This window comes from Microplitis demolitor, chromosome 6 (genome assembly GCF_026212275.2).
Source record: "Microplitis demolitor isolate Queensland-Clemson2020A chromosome 6, iyMicDemo2.1a, whole genome shotgun sequence".
Lineage (NCBI taxonomy): Eukaryota > Metazoa > Arthropoda > Insecta > Hymenoptera > Braconidae > Microplitis > Microplitis demolitor.
In genome coordinates, this window is record NC_068550.1 from 22457956 (window position 1) to 22476144 (window position 18189).

The 18189-nt window shown below is 31.6% G+C and overlaps 3 protein-coding genes across 3 annotated transcripts; 1 reads left to right on the top strand and 2 right to left on the bottom strand.

The window, feature by feature from the left end:
- Positions 1-350: 350 nt before the first annotated feature.
- On the top strand, positions 351-16403 carry LOC103568651 (lipase 1). Its single transcript, XM_014443843.2, has 3 exons — positions 351-485; positions 571-796; positions 16228-16403. The coding sequence occupies exons 1-3, from the start codon at positions 481-483 to the stop codon at positions 16255-16257; spliced, it is 261 nt and encodes an 86-aa protein (XP_014299329.2). The 5' UTR covers positions 351-480; the 3' UTR covers positions 16258-16403.
- Positions 1816-4754, bottom strand: LOC103579266 (60S ribosomal protein L30). Its single transcript, XM_014443842.2, has 4 exons — positions 4704-4754; positions 4551-4598; positions 4231-4376; positions 1816-2070 (listed from the first exon to the last, which is right to left on the bottom strand). Exons 2-4 carry the CDS (start codon positions 4569-4571, stop codon positions 1899-1901), a joined length of 339 nt encoding a protein of 112 aa, XP_014299328.1. The 5' UTR covers positions 4572-4598; positions 4704-4754; the 3' UTR covers positions 1816-1898.
- On the bottom strand, positions 7377-9934 carry LOC103568650 (uncharacterized). The gene is made up of 2 exons (XM_053740308.1): positions 9546-9934; positions 7377-8139 (listed from the first exon to the last, which is right to left on the bottom strand). Coding segments are annotated over exons 1-2 (471 nt in total). The 5' UTR covers positions 9548-9934; the 3' UTR covers positions 7377-7670.
- Positions 16404-18189: the final 1786 nt, after the last annotated feature.

An 18189-nucleotide genomic window follows, 5' to 3' on the forward strand; every position in this document is an offset into this window, starting at 1 on the left:
ATTTCGACTGGCTGTGAAGACACTGAAAGTTTCGATGCTGGTACAATCAAATTCCAATAAGTCTGATTCCATTAAGTCTAAAGTTCTCCTCAATTTTGACCCCCACTGTCTTCCACCCGATGATACACGTTTGTATGTCAGTGTATATATTAATGCATCATTCATATAGATATAACAGCGCATGCGTAATAATTAACTCTTGAAAGAAGAAGGGGCATTCGATAAGTCAAAATTTCCGCTCTTTTATCGACTGGCTGTCAAACTTAATGGGATTCGACTTTATGATGACAAAAAATTTTTAATTTATTTTTGTTTTCTTTTTGCAGCTCTACTGTAAATTAGGAATTATTAATTATTTTGGGGTCCAAACCCGACTATATCAAACGATATATTTTCTTGTATGTAGACTGTCAATAATACAAATGGCTTTCTGTCGAAATTTATATTTTTCCGTTATAGGACCTGAAAATAAACAGTTTAATGATGTAATTTGAACTATTTACAAAATTTATAGCTATTTTCTAAAAGATTAATAATTCTGTGTCTTAAGCTTTTTATTAATTTTTTCAGTCTTTTACTACCAATTCTATCAAACCTCCCAGCAGGAACATCATCTAAAAATATACTTCATTTTTTACAAGGAATAACGTCGCAAACATTTTCAAAATACGATTATGGTGAAACTAAAAATTTACAAGTTTATAATTCGTCAAAACCACCTGAGTATAATTTATCGAGAGTAACTTCTCCAGTTGCTTTAATATATTCTGAGGCTGACTGGTATGCAGATCCAATGGTAAAGAAAAGCACCACATAAATAATTAACTATTACAGTCGAATTCCATTGAGTCTGACTCTTGTCGATGGAAGAGCGGAAATTTCTTGGAAATTCAGTCTTGTCGACTGCCCCTTCTCCTTTACAGAGTAAAAAACAGCGTGAACAATGAGTTTTTGTTATAAACTAGAAGGCTATATTATTTTTTACCTCTTGTGATGTTTTAATAACTAAACACGACCAACCATCCCCAGAAAAGTATCCATAAAAGGCGTTTCCATGACAGCAGCCTCTATAGCAACCGTCGCTATGGCAACAGTCTCCATATTGACCGTTGTCATGACGACTATAAGCAGTGACATAACACCAGTTTTTTTAGGATAAATAAATAATTCAAAATAATTTGAATTATTTTCAATGAATCTCAATAATATTATACATATAAATAGGATTTTTCCTTTCATTAATATGATTTTGATGAAGAGAATTTTTTTGTTTTAACGGCAACTGAAATTTTTTTATTTACTTTGAATCTGTCGAAAGGGAAAGATTATTTTCTTCGGCAGGAGATATGATAACCCAGAAAAGAACTTCTTTAACACCAGAATCAGTATCTTATTTAATTTTTCTACATAAAAATTTATCAAAAAATGTTAATAAATATGACGAAGACAAATTCTTCTTTAATTTAATAATTAGTTTATTATTTGGTTTGAATTTCGATTATTCAAATAATTCGAATATTTCAAATTATTCAATTCGAAATAATTAAAGTAACTATTTTACTTGATTGAAGAAAAAAATTGCTTGATTCTACCCAAGTAACAAAAGTATTTAAATCATGCATTTTTTCTATAAAAAATAATTTTTTTTCTCTGAGTGTATGAATCGTAACTTTTCATCATTAATTTGACTATTGTTTTCTATTATTAGTTTATAAATTTGAGAATATTAACTAATTGCCGATTAAGGGAAAGAGACATTACGGACAGGCTTATGACGGATAGTCTTCTGTAAATAAATAATAAAATTTTTAAATATAAATTTCTCTGTTAACTTTTTGTATTGTTTCCGAACATCGAATTATTATACATTGATAAAGTATAAAAAGATAAATAAATGCTTATTCAGCAGTTGGCATAGATTTAATGATGTCCGAATTGCCAGGGTCAGTGATAGAAAGAGTGCACACTCTGAAGTATTTTCCACAAGCTGTGCCAAGTTCAATGTTGTTACCAGTGTAGTGGTGAACTCCAGTTTTGGCAAGCATGGCGTAATATTCAATCTCAGATTTTCTAATTAAAAAAAAAAAAAAAAAAAAAATCATAAGTTAGTATAATACAGTAAACTTTTAGTGACTAAAATTATTCATCGCAAATTCTTTCATTTCGAAAAAATAAATTTATATCAAGAGTAAAAAAAGTTATAAAAATATACATCAAATTTTTTTTGGCGCAAGAAAAATTTATCATTGTGAAATGGAAACAAAAATTTTCTTCGAACTTGAAAAAATTATTTTTCGTCATCATTTTTTTCTGTGCAGGAACAAAAAAAATTTTGGCGCCTATTTTTCTAATTATGAATTTTTGCAGTATTTTTTTTTTTGCGTTAAAATTTTTCCATCTGATTAAGAATTAAAAAAATTTCTTTTAGATATTCGTAAAAACTAAAAATATTAAAAAAATATTTTGAATATATAATTTAATTATTTTTATACAAATTTACTATTATTAAGTTCACCCTGATTAAAAACTTCGACTAAATTTGATTGAAACTCAATCAGATTTTTATCACATTCAATTGGAGACAAAAATTAGATCAGGATTTTTCAGGAGTATTCCAAATATTCAGTTTAATTTTAATCGGATTAATTCAGAATTTTTCAATTAAATCAGATTCAAAGTCTATCGAAAATGTCCTATTAGAATTTTCCAAACTATGTTTTTACATGATACTGAAATTAACGAACAGTTTAAAATTTATTGAATTTTTTTTTCATCAAATCCATGACAAAAAAAAACTAGAAATAAGGTAAAAGACCCAGTTATTGACCCTGGCCCAGTTTCTGAACTTTTCAACTATTTTCTTCCTTCAAAAACTTGAACTTTAAAAAGAAAACTAATTTTTTTTTAATTTATCCTGAACCTAATGAATGGCAATTTGAAAAACATAGGAAATATTAACTGAATAAAAAAGAATTTTTTCCATAAGTGGCTGAGGAAGTCATTTTTTCAGTAGAGCCTAAACAATTTACGTTAGGAGGTACAACGATTGAATCTGTGCACTAATTATCATGTAAGTAAAAAACTTTAACTAAAAATAGATGGGTAGATCAATATTTAATTAAAATTTATTTTGATACATTTATAAAACATTAAAATGAGTTTTGTTGTTTAAATTTGAGGGTCAATAATTAGACTCAATTTTAAAGGTATGATGGAGTTGTTGATTCTAAAATTCTAACTTACTGCGAACGAGGTTATCTGTTCAATTACATGTCTATAAAATGTAAAAATATCAATATTCATAGTTTTTTAAAATTATTTTCTACTATTATTCATCATACAGTGATAAATTAACATTTAATATTCATTTTTAAAAATAAAAGATCATAATTAGATCTTGAAAGTACATATTCTTGGAGTGATGAAATTATTATAAAAATAATGTCAATATCGATAGTATTTAAATTTTTATGACTCTTTTAGTTGAATAATATTTTTATTATGACAAAATTAATTTTTTTATTGTTTTTTCATTCAAGAGTTTTAAAAAAGATAACGAGCTACGATGAAAAATAATGAGAACAGGCGCTAGTCAAAGTAACTTTATTTATTTATATTTTAAATATGGAAAAACTATGTTTTATTATAATAAATATTTAATTTAAATATCTAGATAATGATTTTAATTTATTGAAACTTAGTAAGTACTTCATAACCTATTCATGGTTTGTGTAATTTGAGGCCCAGAAACTAGGCCACTGGGGGTTCAGAAACTGCGACCTGAAAAATTCGAGGGTCAGAAACTGAATCTCTGAATGTCAATTTTTAAAACGTCAATTTAAATCATTAATTTAATTCAAATAATTATTTTACGCGCATGACTTTATTTGACAAATCATAAACTAGTCGATAGAATAATTGTTCGTCTCATTAAATTTAATCTTAAATTAATTATTATAGTATTACCCCAACTGGCACTCTAAAAAGGTCAGAAACTGGGCCCCTTACCTCATACACATTCAGAAAATTTAAAAAGCTAGAGGTGCAATTTTTTAAAAGTTTTTTTTTTTAATAATTAGTTTTAAAACAATTAAAAAAATTATAAGACGTCGGCTAACTTCAGTATCATCTTTTTAATTAGGGCAGCGTTTAAGTAAATAAATTATAATTAATAATTTAAAAAATAGATCGATAATTAAAACTTTATTTTATTAAAGATAAAATTATTACCTTAGAGGTGGAGTATTGTTTCCAATGATAACAAGTTTGGCTTTTCCTTGTCTGAGAGACTTAATAGTTTGCTTGTATCCCAAGACATATTTTCCAGACTTCATGACGAGAGCAAGTCTGGAGTTGATGCTCTCCAAAGTTTTTTTCTTTAAAAATTATAAAATAATGATAAATAAATAAAAAAAAAATAATAATAATAAAATTAATTAATTACGACATTTCATTTTTATTAAAATCTTAAAATAAAGTCCAGTAAAATTGATTGTAATTTTAGAGGTTAACCACAGCCACATGGTTGAAAAATATTTTTAAATATTTACCTGTTTCTTTTGTGCAACCATTTTTATGGACTTTTTTCACCCTGGATGCTAAAAAAATAATAAATTTATTTATTTATATTTTTTGAGATAAAATAATTTATTTTTATGATATTTATGTAAAAATATTGACGAAAAAATAAAAAAGCCAGTTACCTCGTGTGATGCCGTATTCAAAAAGAGAGATGGAAGAAGGAAGAGAGGGACAGATAGACATCTAGTTACTTGAGAATTCAATAGATGGCGGTGGTATGATTTATCAACATCGTATTTACTTTTTCAGGCATCGATATGATAGCGTCGATAAAGAAACATCCCTGATAGCCACCCTGATAGCCAAGTTGGCGAGAAACTGACGAGAAACTTGCAGCCGCAACTGGACACCAAGTTGGCCGCCAACAGTTGGTACCTCCAATAGTTGATAGACATTTTCTGAGAAAGTTGGCGGTAACTTGTAGCCAAAAGTTACAAAAGCTGAAGTTGTCGATAACTTGTCGTCAATTTGGTCGGAAACTAATGAATGACCAACTTTTTCACAATCAACTCGTGTTATCAGGGCAGAGTTTCTTATCAGAAAGTTGGCGTACATGAGTTGCAACCAACTTGACGACAAGTTGCTTAGAAACTTACCGACAATCTGTTGCCAAAACCTGTCACCAAGTTTCTGAGCAACCTGCAGTCAAGTTGTTGGATACAGTTACACGAGCTGAAAGTTGCCGGAAAGTTACTCAGAAAGTTGCCGTCAACTTATGGAAATTCCAACTTTGTGGCAGTAGGTCGCTGACAAGTTGCAGCCAACTTGGCTGTCAGGGATTATTCCCTCTTTTTTTTTTTCTAGAGACATTATCCCTAATAATCAAGTTCGCTGCAACTTGTCGACGACCTAGAGCCGCAAGGTTGGCATTGTCATAAATTGACGACAACTTTCCGAAAAACTTGTCGGCAACTTGACTGCAGATTGCTCAGAAACGTGGTGATAGGTTGCGACAATAAATTATCGTTAAGTTTCTGAACAACTTGTAGTCAATAGTTACACAACTGATCTACATCAACTTTCTGATAAGAAACACTAACTATCAGGGTATACGGGTCGGGATAGTCTCAGGAAACCGGAGTTTCAGCTCAGAATTCAAAATGAAATTTTTGACATCTCGATGACGTACATATAGTATATTTAATTTTTGAGAATTTCTGCCATTAATAGCTATTGAAAATTAATTTTCTCAAAGGGGTCATAAAAAGGGGAGGTTTCCTATGTGTTTTAGGCTGCGTACTATTATTATTTAAGAACGGTCCTGGATAATAAAACTTGACGTTTTTTAAATAGATTTGATAAAAATCTAGTTATAGCATTTGCACTCATGATTTAATCTTCATAGAATTCATAGCAATGAAAAATAAAAATCAATAATAAAAGAACTCCCTCGCAGTTTTGCGAATGCCGTAAAAATGCCGTAAATTTTCGGGATTTATGCACATGCCGTAAATTTACCGTAATAATTTGGTATTAAAATGGTTATTTTGGCCAGTTTTTTTCCTGCAGTTATGCCATATACTTACTGCACTTATGCTGTAGAGTTACCAGATTACTACAGTAATATTACTATAAAAATGCCGAACTTTTACCGAAAAAATGCTGCAAAAAAACTATAACAATACCGAACTTTTACCAAAAAAATACTGTAAAAAAACTATAAAAATGCCGAACTTTTACCAATAAAATGCTGTATAAAAACTATTATACGATAATGTTACAATAATGAAATCGTTGTTTTTGTGATAATAATACCGTCAGTATCCTGCAATTTCGCCAGATTTACGCTGATAAAATAGAAAATTGTAAAAAAATATGGTTTTATTTTTTGTTCGCTTCTGCATTTAAAATCATCGAAAATGTGCAAAATGTAATATTTTTTATTTTATTTTATTGATTCACACAATTCTTACTGAAACAAAAACATGTAAGTGAAAATAACTATCTGTGAAAATTGATGTTTTCAATTTTCTTAAGTTTGTTTGTATCCATCTGAATACAATTAGTAACATATTTCAAGTAAGTGATTTGGCATAATGGCTACCAGATCAGACTTTGAACAAATAGGTCTCGGGATTGAGTCCACGAGTTAACGGGTATTTTTATTTTTTTTTTCACGACAGTTATTTAATATATAACTTTATAAGGTTCTATATAATTATATAAAATTATATATAACTGAATAAAATTTTATATAATTATATATAAATTTTTTTACGGGTATAACAATTTGATGCTGCAAAAATGCCGAAAATATACTATAAATATGCTGTATAATTACTGTTTTAATTCTGTGAAAATACCGTATTTTTTCTGTTTTATTACCGTAAATATTAGGAATTTATTTAGTAAATTTTTGGTAATAATGCGGCAAAAAAACTGGCTAAAATAACTCGAGTAATGCCATATTTATGCAGTATTTATACCGTATAATTCCGGTATTATTTCGGTATTTCCAAAACCGCAAGGGCTAGTTATGGAAATCATAGGGGAGCCTCGCGGCCCCACCCTCCCCTACTGATTAGATAGCACAATTAAGTACATCACAGAAAAAGGTGAGGGTAGTGCTCGTGGTTATTGAAAGGTTAAATAAAACTCATCTATTGATGGCTTAAGTTGCTTTAATTATCATAATTATAATGAAACTGATCACTTGGATCGTGATTATAACTTCCATATGAAAACGTTTCATGGTTAACAATAGTCTTATAGAGTTCGATATCGTCTTCACTTATGTAACGAAGATGATGAGCACAATTAACTGTAAATATTTTCAAACTAATAAAGCCCCCTGAATCGTCAATAGTTTTGTGAATGATACTAATACCATCTAAAGGTCTAACCGGAGAAGTAACAGGTTGAATATCAAATAATGGCACAACTGTTTGTGCGGCATCTTTCCAAATATCTGTTGCACGAAATTTAATGAACAGATTAGTTTCATCAGATGGGACATTTAAATAAAATTTTGTGGGATTATCTGATCTTGTTAACAATACTTCGACCCTACGAGTATAAAAAAAGTCTTTACTTTCACGGTGCTTCAAAAAAAGAAAAAAATATGTTGCAATTATCTAGCTTATATCAATCTAATACCTGTCCCGATCGTAGTCCACAGACGGATAGGGCATCGTTTCTGATGTTATCCAACGTGACATATTTTCTTTGAGTTTACCTGACTCATATTCATACTGTGTTACGTGTATTTCTAAATGTATCGGGCTAGTATATAATTTTTCAGATTTTTGTGAGTCAACATGATTAAGTCTAACCCCAGTGACAATCATATCGATTGGTGCTATAACTTCATCAAGATATAAAGTTCTTTGTTTCGATCCAAACATTGCATAGTCTTTTCCCTCAACTAAAGGTATCTTATTGGTTTCTTCCAGTTTATAAAAAACTCCTGCAGTTTCATTAGATATGTATTCAAAATCTTCAACTTCAATCCATTCAAAAGTACCATTATCAAGTTCACCCTCTCTCATAAGTTCTCCCTGTTGGATTTGAATATGAATAACTCTATCTTTTTCAATAAATCTAACACCCGTGACAACCCTATAATGATTTGATCATAATATAAAAATAAAATTATAATAGTTTATCTATTCTTACAATTTAGGGTGAACTAAAATAAAATGGACACCTCTAAGACAAAAATGTATTAGTTATAACACCCTCGCAGATTTGAATCACGGTAGAAACACCGTGGGTTTGTTCCATTTTACCACCGTGATTACACGATGGCTTTACCACCGTGTGTACAAGGTGTTTCCACTGTGATTAGGCAGTGGATACACCGTAGAACCACGGTGGTGAAATCGCACAAAGTCACCATGGAATTACGGTAGATACTTCGCGTAATTACAGTGGAAACACGATGTATACACGGTGGTAAAGCCACCGTGTAACTACGGTGGATCCACTGTATTTACATTTCCACGGTGTTTCCACCGTAATTCAAATCTGCGAGGGCATGTATTTGGTTAAAAACCAATTAGCCATATAACGATTTTGTAACAATCTTGCTCAAATCTGACACTAGTTGCCTACGTTTTCATCCATGTAACACTATGATTCAAGGCTTGAGAAAGCCTGATCTCAAGTCCGATAGACGTTTAATGTCTTTTCCTAACTATGTGTCTTGTTGCAGATACTTGTGGCTAGATTTCAATAGCAAGTCTAGTGCAAGTCTTACACAAGAAAGTCGCACCAGGTTGTAACTCAATTCTGGAGGAAGAGTATAGCTAACAATAGTTGCTCATAACTTGCTCAAGGCTCGAAATTGACTTTGAACCTTGAGCAAGCCATGCGTAAGTTTTTACTGTAAGTTACTGGTGCAAGAAATGCGCCAGAAACTTTTCAACTGCATTGCATCTAAGATATCTTCAATATTCTTGTGTACAATGCTTTCAGCAAGTCATGCACAAGTCTTGATGACGATTTATTGCTACATGATCTTGCGCAAGACCCATTCGTAGAAGAAGACACTAGTGACTAGGGGTTATGCTCAAGGCACTGGTGCCAGAATTTTCTAGCGCTAGAAGCATGTGTTACTTGAGTATATAACAGCATCTTCCTGCAGAATCTAGTACAAAGTTTTGAATTCCAAGTCTTGTACAAGACTTAAAAAGAAATTTTGCGTTGACATCTTGCATTGACATCTTGTAACAGATTGATAGATATATAAAGACGTAGACAACTAGGGGTCATTCGCAACACACTTTCATAAAAATAGTACAAGACTACTACAGGATTGTGTACGCCATCTTGGGTAAGTGTATGTAGTATCCATCAAAAGGTTCTTGTGATCCGTGCTTTTATTGATTAAATCAATAATAATTAATAACGAGAAAAAAAAACTTACAATCATTTGTTATAATTTTCATTTTGTCTTAGAGTCCGCCATTTTGCTTTGGTACAATACCCTTTGTATTAGAGACTAATTAAATGAATTAATCTACATGTTGCTTGAAACATTAGACAATTGAGGTCTCAAACTCAAAGTACGAATAGAAGTTGCATCAGGACGATCTTCCGTACAATGACAAATGCAATTATCACAATTGTATAAACCAGATATTGAATTTTGAATTAATTGTTCTTTCCCCTGACATTTTTCTTTCGGTCCATACCACCCGTTTGTGCTTTTAATCCACTGGTAACGTCTTGGATTATCTCTTGGCTGTAATGTTTCAATTATATTCTCTTTGTATCTGATAGTTATAATAAACGTGCTAATTTATTTGGTATACTTGCAAGTTCACATATTGTTGAAGATCCAAGCCAAGAACATTTATTCATTTTTCCACGGCAGCCTCGATTGTGACAATGAATGCGTTCTGGATTTGAAGGAGACCAGCCATAACAACGATAAACATTGTTAGACGATGAAATATCATTGCAACCAAACGAGCATGTTTCTTTTGGAAATGCTTGAACTTCATTGATAAACATTTTTTGGAAGAGATGGATAAATTCAACAAACGTTTCATCTTAAAATAAAAAAAAAAAAAATTTACGTTATTAATCGAAACATAGAACAATGTATGTATTAGGTGTACAAAAAAGTTCTACCCGTTTTTCAAAGATGGAGTTATCTAACAGCTATTTATAGGTTAGCTATGAATACGTATATGTACATGCACAGCTGTTTGTACTCTTTAAATTCATCAAACTTTTAATATATTAATCTTCGATATATATATTTTTTTATTAAGTTAAAAATGGAAGTAAGTAATGAGCATATCCGCCATTGTCTTTTATATGAATTTCATCAAGGAAAAAGTGCTGCTGAAGCTCAAAGAATAATCTGTGCAACTTATGGTGACAGTGTTATTGATGACAGTACTTGTCGAAGATGGTTTCGGAAATTCACAAACGGAGATTTTAATTTAAATGATAAACCACGCTCTGGAAGACCTTCAACAATCAGTGACGAGAAATTGGAAGAATTACTGAATCAAGATTCTGCACAAACACAACAAGAACTTGCGAAAAAGTTAAACGTTACTCAACAAGCTATTTCTGAAAGATTACATGCTTTAGGTAAGATTCAAAAAGAAGGAAAATGGGTACCTCATGAATTAACTCCAGAACAACGAGAGAGACGAGTTGACACCTGCCTGTCGTTGCTTTCACGACATAAAAAAAAAAAGTTTTTTGTGGAAACTTGTAACAGGGGACGAAAAGTGGGTTTACTATGAGAATCCTAAACGTCGAAAACATTGGGTAGACCCAGGACAACCAACGACATCAACACCAAAACGTAATGTTTTTGGGAAAAAAATATTGCTTTGTATTTGGTGGGATGAGTGGGGCGTGCTATATTATGAGTTACTCAAACCAGGAGAAACCGTTACTGGAGAACGCTACAGTTGTCAATTAAAAAAATTAGCAGATGAAATCAACAGTAAAAGATGATTTGCGGGGCAAAAACCTCGACCAGTGATACTGCAGCATGATAACGCCAGGCCTCATAGAAGTTCAATCGTCCACCACACTATAAATGATTTACAGTGGGAAGTTTTACCGCACCCGGCGTATTCACCAGACCTTGCACCGTGTGATTTTCACCTATTCCGTTAATTGCAAAATTACTTGGCTGACAAACACTTACAAAATGAAAACGAAATGCAAAAAACAATAGATGATTTCATTTCGACAAAAGATCAATCCTTTTATCGCCGTGGGATCCATCAGTTGCCTGAGCGTTGGCAAAGGGTAGTAGATGCTGATGGTGGTTATTTTGATTAAAATTTGTATTTTATTTAAAATTTTTAAATATATTTTTTTTTTGACAAAAAACGAGTAGAACTTTTTTGTACACCTAATATTTTAAGTTCAACTTAATACCTCGAATATGTACTGGTGGATCACAACGTATAATCTCTCTTGAAGCATTGATCAGGATTAATTGTGTCAAATTTAAATACTTTTCATTCCTTGCAGCACTTGCTAAAGCCACTTTTTCTATTTCCGTTCCAAATGAAACTGCGAAAAAATAGACTGTAGCTTCGATGGGATTAGGTGATGTGGTCCTGCCACATCTATCTATGAATCTGTAAGCTCTTTCTACAGTTTTGTTCGAGATCTTAGATGTAAGCAAATAATCTACGTCCCTAAGAAGAACCCTGATCTACAGCTATCGAACTATTTCGTAAGACCATAGTTTTTCATGCAACTAACTTAAAGCCGAGTTTCAACTTGCACACCTAATATATTATCATAGACATATAACCTATTATTATTAGTGGGTCGCAGTGTATAGTCTTTGTAGAGACCTTTTACACTTTTATCTTTTAAAAGCCTATTCCTAATCTGCTATTTTCTGATATCTGCCTTCTTTTCTACAGAGGAGAAAAAAGGGAGCTTGCCTTTCCATTAAAATCCTTTTTCATATAATTATATCTTATTTATTTTGGGAATCATTAGAAATAATATTTTGAAATTTAGGTATTCTCTAAGCACTCTAATATTTCTAATTTACTTTATTTAATTTCATCTATCAAATTTTATTATTAGGTGCATACCTTGGAGCTTATCAGCGAGCATAACATAGGAAAAAACAAACATTATGTATGACAAAATTTCAGCATGACAAAGAAGAGCGTAGATTTCATTAATTTGATGGAACAGTGAGTTGTCTGAATGACAAATTTCATCCGGATGACTTTTCTGAATAAAAAAGCAAATCGTTCCAGAAAAACTATTACTTATTATTTAGCTTTTTAATACTTACTTTCCTTTGAAGTATCAAAAACTCTAAAAGACCAAGACGAATAGGTTTATCTGCCCAAGGTATGATAAAAGATGGTACAATTATTCGATAAATTTGTTCCATAATATCTACAAGACCACCTGATTGATGAGTTGTCACTACTGTTATAAATTCTTCCATTGATAAATGGTGAAAAGTTACTCCATCTAACCCGGATTGAGAGTAAGCTTTATAATGTTTATACAATCCTCCGACTCGATTAATGTAAGTGAAAAATCTATGTAATATTTCGTCGAGCTGATATTTATGTATAAAGCTACCAGGAGGTGGTACATATTTTTGTTTATGCGAATATGTTGGTATTTCCATTACTTCTTGTGAAGCATTATTCAATTTTTCCCGTAACGTTCTTATCCTAATTTTATCATAGTATGTGAAGTTTTTATTGAAGGTCGTCATTTCATTGCTGATTGAAAATAATTTTTGTCTAATATCGTGGAAATAGTTCGGATTAAAACTGTTATCGAAATATGAACACATAACAGGGATTAAGAACTTGCTTATAAAATATGCCACTAAATAACTTAACAATACTCTTGACATGGTATCTTAACTTTTATTGAATTGTGAATAGATTAATTGTATCAAGAGTTTCTTTAGACTGAAAAAGAACTAGTTAAAATGTTGAATGTTTTGAACATAATGCAATTAAACGTTTTTAGTATCACTGCAAGCTTTTTTAAATATTTGACGTAATAAAAAAAATAGATTGTGTTTCTTTCTCAAATAAGTAATAAAATGTTTATCAACATGAGTTTATATCTTTTTGTTATTCTCATTTGGCCTCAAAGAAACGGAGAAAAAAAACTTTATCGAGAGAAAAGAGTAAATTAGTATAGTATTTCTGTTTTCGCAGATAGAAGTATTTTTAAAAATATTTATTGAAAACAGTTAAATTAAAAATATTGGAAAAATGTTTCAGTAAATAGAAATAGACAATAAACTTTTTGACAAATCAAAAACCGATGCATACAAAATAATCCGATTTGAGATGAACTTTAAAATTAAATCTGGATATATGGCAAGTCTAGATATTAATAATGAACCTTCATTTGAAATGAATATTCTTAAATCTATTTCAAATGAATAGAATTTCAAAGTCGTTTAGTAGTGATGTAAGTCTTTGTTAAAATATAATTTCTTTTATTAGTTAAACAGTGATATATATATATATATATATATATATATATATATATATATATATATATATATATATATATAATAGGATTCCAAGCATACAGACCCAACTTTGATTTGTTTCATAAATCCAAGGTTGTGAAAAGCTCGAAGATTAAAACATCACTTGATGATAAATAAAGGCAAGTTTGTGTTGGTTGCATACCTGAAATCCAAGTAAATCTAAGTGGAGGGGACCCTTTTTTAAGTATTGAGGCGGGGTTGCGTCTCATCATTTTATTCCGAAGCAACTTGTTCATCAGTACAGGGAACTGGTGCTACGGGATATTTCTCTAAGCTCTTTTCGGCCAGAGTCTCTTTATTTCCTGTGATGGCATGAGTGGGTGGCCAACAGAGGTATGGACTTGTGGTGGCTGCTGGTTCGGCACTGACATGCAAAAGGTTCTTTGATCTGATCATCGATCCTAGAATATCGCCAATAATGAGCTTATGCTCAATATTTCGTTATAATTATATTATGGTGGAAGATAGTGATGTACGAAGTGTGTGTATACCCAAAAGGGAAAGGAAACGGTCTCCTGTAGAAAGGAAGACTTCGGTCTCGTTACATTAATCAATTTACTAATTCAATAACGAATAGTCTTCAAACTTAAAACAATTCGCTGCACAAAAACACGATAAGTTTTTTTTCGACATAGAATTGGTCAATTAATCTGAAAAATAATTGTTCTTAACATAACCACAATAATTCATATCTGTTATGTAGCTGTTGGACAATGAGTTTCTTGGATAAGTACCTTATTCCACATTAACAGATCAACATTCAGTCATGAATCCAAAGCTTTTACATTAACTTGCTGAAGCTCATAAAAGTCTCAAGCTCTAAACTCATATTCCCTAACTTTGGAACCTTTCCCCCTACCAATTTCTTACGAAACGATGATGTGATCGAAATTAATTAAAGTTTATTAAGAAGGCCTATTGAACTAATTCTCCACAGAAATGTGAAATCAATCAGTCCAATAGATTTTAATAACTTAAGAAATACTAAAGCATCCATTTCTAAACCTAATGAGCACCGAAGATCTAAATCGTTTCGTATTATTTAAAATAAGTCAATACCAAGTTTACGAATCTCGTTAGCCTTTCCAGTTGCCATAAACAATATTCAAAACGGTTGATTCGTTGATGAGAAATTTTGTGACCGGAATATCAAATAAATGCGTATTTCTTTTCGAATTATTCATAGCCTAATAATTCATTCAGTATCAAAATTTCAATAGCTTTTTGAAGTTTGAACAAAAATATTGAACAAATTCATCTATATTCAATTTTCATTATGTCTCAATTAAATATTTGGTTTTTGATGTCATCTGCATGAAAAAGATGATTTTCAATGCCTGATTAGCCAGTCAAAATAAGTCTTTTTCAGACCGATCGTCATTCGTTATAATTGTAAATTATTTTGTCTTTTAATTCTTAGTTTCTAATACAGTCATAAATAAATGACAAAACGTTCAATTTATTTCTTTTCATTGTTTTATTTCCTACGAAATATTTATTTTTCAATAATTTTTCTTTACATTAGTCTTCGTAAAGAGGGAGTTTATATTTATATATGTATAAATATGTATATATATAGATCAATTACTTTTCAAGTTAATTTTTAAATTGAAACTTTTGAAGATTATATTTAACTAAAATTAGTAGTGTATTCATATTTCAGTTCTACTTTCAAACCAGTATTGACCCATGGAAACATTTTTAGGAAAAATTTTTCTGTAATAATTTTTTTTCGCCGGAAATTTTTTACAACTCTCATGCGCATTGTTTAATAACGTATAATACACTCGGAAAATTCGTATTATTCATAAATTGTTTTTCTGAACATTTTTCTACTTCTATACTTGAACTGTGAAAACAATATAAACTCAAATATTATAGTCGATAAACAATCATCATGCTATTTGTTATTTTTATAGAATTTATATGAGCATGTTGGTATTTTGATTATTATTTTTCAATTACTATTAATCATTCAACATTTTATAGCGATTTACCTATGCTGGTAAGTAGGTTGTATTTTAGATTTTTTCCGAAATTAGTTGGTTGCCTTTAAAACGTCATTTATCAGTCTCGTTCTTGTCGTGATTGTAACTAGCTTAATACTGTACGCATATAGTTGTGCGCCTTCGTAGCACAGCGAAAAGGGAAAGTCTCAGGAAACCCAAGTTGATATAATTGGCTGGCCAGTAGCTGAGTTCTCATGACCAGCAAGCTAACTACTCGGCCACGGAAATCCGTTAAGAACGGTTATCAGATAATTTTGTCCAAGCTTTTCTATGCAATAAAAGCTCTAAACGTAAAATAAAGACACAGACCCAATGCTTTACTCTATGAACTAGCGAAGTGCACTTCAATTTTTTTAAAACTTCTATTTGTTTACGAGAAAAGCTTGGACAAAGTTCCCATTTACTGTACAAGTGCAACAAAGATAGTACCGTTTATCCAGTTGAGTGCGAATAGAGAAACAAATGAAAACGCGTTTTAAGTTATTTTATTATTCGAGATGTTATGATTTATTTATTTTTGAAGTGGACCAAAATTCCCGTACGAAAAAAGAACATATCCGAGTCTTTCCGAGTGTCCATACCATATACCATTAGCGTATCTGTCCATTATTACTATGATTATTTATTTGTTTTAATTACTCATTGGCTTATTCCCAGGAGTCCAACTCTACTAAGAGAAAGTTCTGAGTTCCATCTGTTACTGCTGTGATGCTCCATCAACAACAGGGTAACCAAGCGCAGCAAGCCTAATTCTATTGTTTACGTCACCAGTGGAATCCGAGGGTGGCATCCTTCTGTATCCGTGAAACCAAAAGCTCAATTCGTGATGAACAAGTTGGTATTCTAGCATGCACAATCACAAAAGACTACTTTGTCTCTCCACGGTCGCCAATAATGAGCATGACAACCTTGACACACAGTAATTTGAGTAAAGCTTGCTAATTTCAAACAGGAGACCTGGGTACATCTGACATTCATGTTCTTCTTTTATCGTAACGTTATTTTCAGCAGGTGGTGAAAACTCAATAACGTAGATGTCATGAGGGGTTTAATCCATGAGCATAATATTAGGTTTGTTATTGTCAGTTTTTCGAGTTGTTGTGAATGCTATATTCCGATAAAGACGGCAAGATCACTCTCAACGTCTTGCGAACTATTTTTTGGTAGATAACGTAGCCTAAAACTGGTGTTTTGTCAACAGCGCACATTTGATGGAAGTCATAATAAAGAACTTGCAGAGCAAAATTATGACGCTCAATGTATACATTTCTTGCCAGCACAAAACATGCTGAAAAGAGATGCATAAGCATATTAGGATGTTGCTGCATTTAGAGTATGTTAGCTAAGTATTCGAGAGTGTTGATGACACCATCTTGACTCGAAGATATCGAGAGAAATATTCGTGAAAATATTTCTACCATGAGAAGCCCATGTGATGTGTTTACGCTCCTGTGGGGGGATTGAAATCGATTCATCAATTAGTTGTATAGCACTTAAGCAGTCAATAATCCCTATCAACGTAAAACCATAGATGGTGCTAATCTATATATCACCATATGGAAAATTGATGGACAACCATGAGATTAGCGGAAAGAAGAGTCCAGAAACCGTCTTTCCTGGGCTCCATAGTAGTGAGTCATGTTTTATTTTTATTTAAGAAAAGTCTAATTTTAATAAAATCCGTTTAATTACAAATTCCAAACAGCTAGTTCGTACAATTTTAACACAAAAAAATATAAGTCTACCATAAACTATTTCTGAGCTCAAGGAGCTTCAAAACACTCGACATAATATGATCGAGGTCTTTGAACTTGAAAACAGTAAACAAGAGCGGTGTTTTTCTCACACGATAGTCTAAAAACAGGATACTGTCAGTTTGAATAATTCTCAACTACTATGTTGTTGTGGTAGCCACAAATGATACAGTAACCTTGAACTCAATGAGTAATGCTGTTTTTCGTTTTTACCTTAACAAAGCAATGAGCTCAGTCAGGAATGTTCTTGAATCAAAATTTATTACAGACATCGGCAGAATTTATTATCCGTCTATCTATTTAGTTTAAATCTTTGGCGCTTGAAATCCCACTCCATATTCAGACAGGTCGTTGTGGAACTAGAGTAAATGCGTACCACTCGTGGCAGGGGCGTATTACAGAAAAAAAAGGATTTTTTTATTTCAGTATTTAATTTAGCCATGCTAGCATTCCTTACTATGGTACTAAAGCCGGTTTAAAATGGGTGGATAGGGACACAGTTACACTACTACTCTCACATTGCACACACACGAATCCACGAGGTTTTTTGATTTGTGGTCCCCCACTCGACGCACACCAAGATGCTTCTAGATTCCCAAACTCTAAAGGGTTAACATTTGATCCTATATCACTGACTAACGTTAACATGGCAACGGTTGCTATTATATAGTGGTATCTTCAACTTAACAGTGGTTTCTATGGAGATGGTTTCCCTTAGCAACTGCTGCTATGAATAAGATTCACTTTAATTATGTTTGCTATGATGATTTCACACCTCTAGTACAATCACCATTCATTGCAGATAAGACTCGTTACTATTATGAATCAACTTCATAGTAGTCTTTTTAACACGATTTGGATGGAG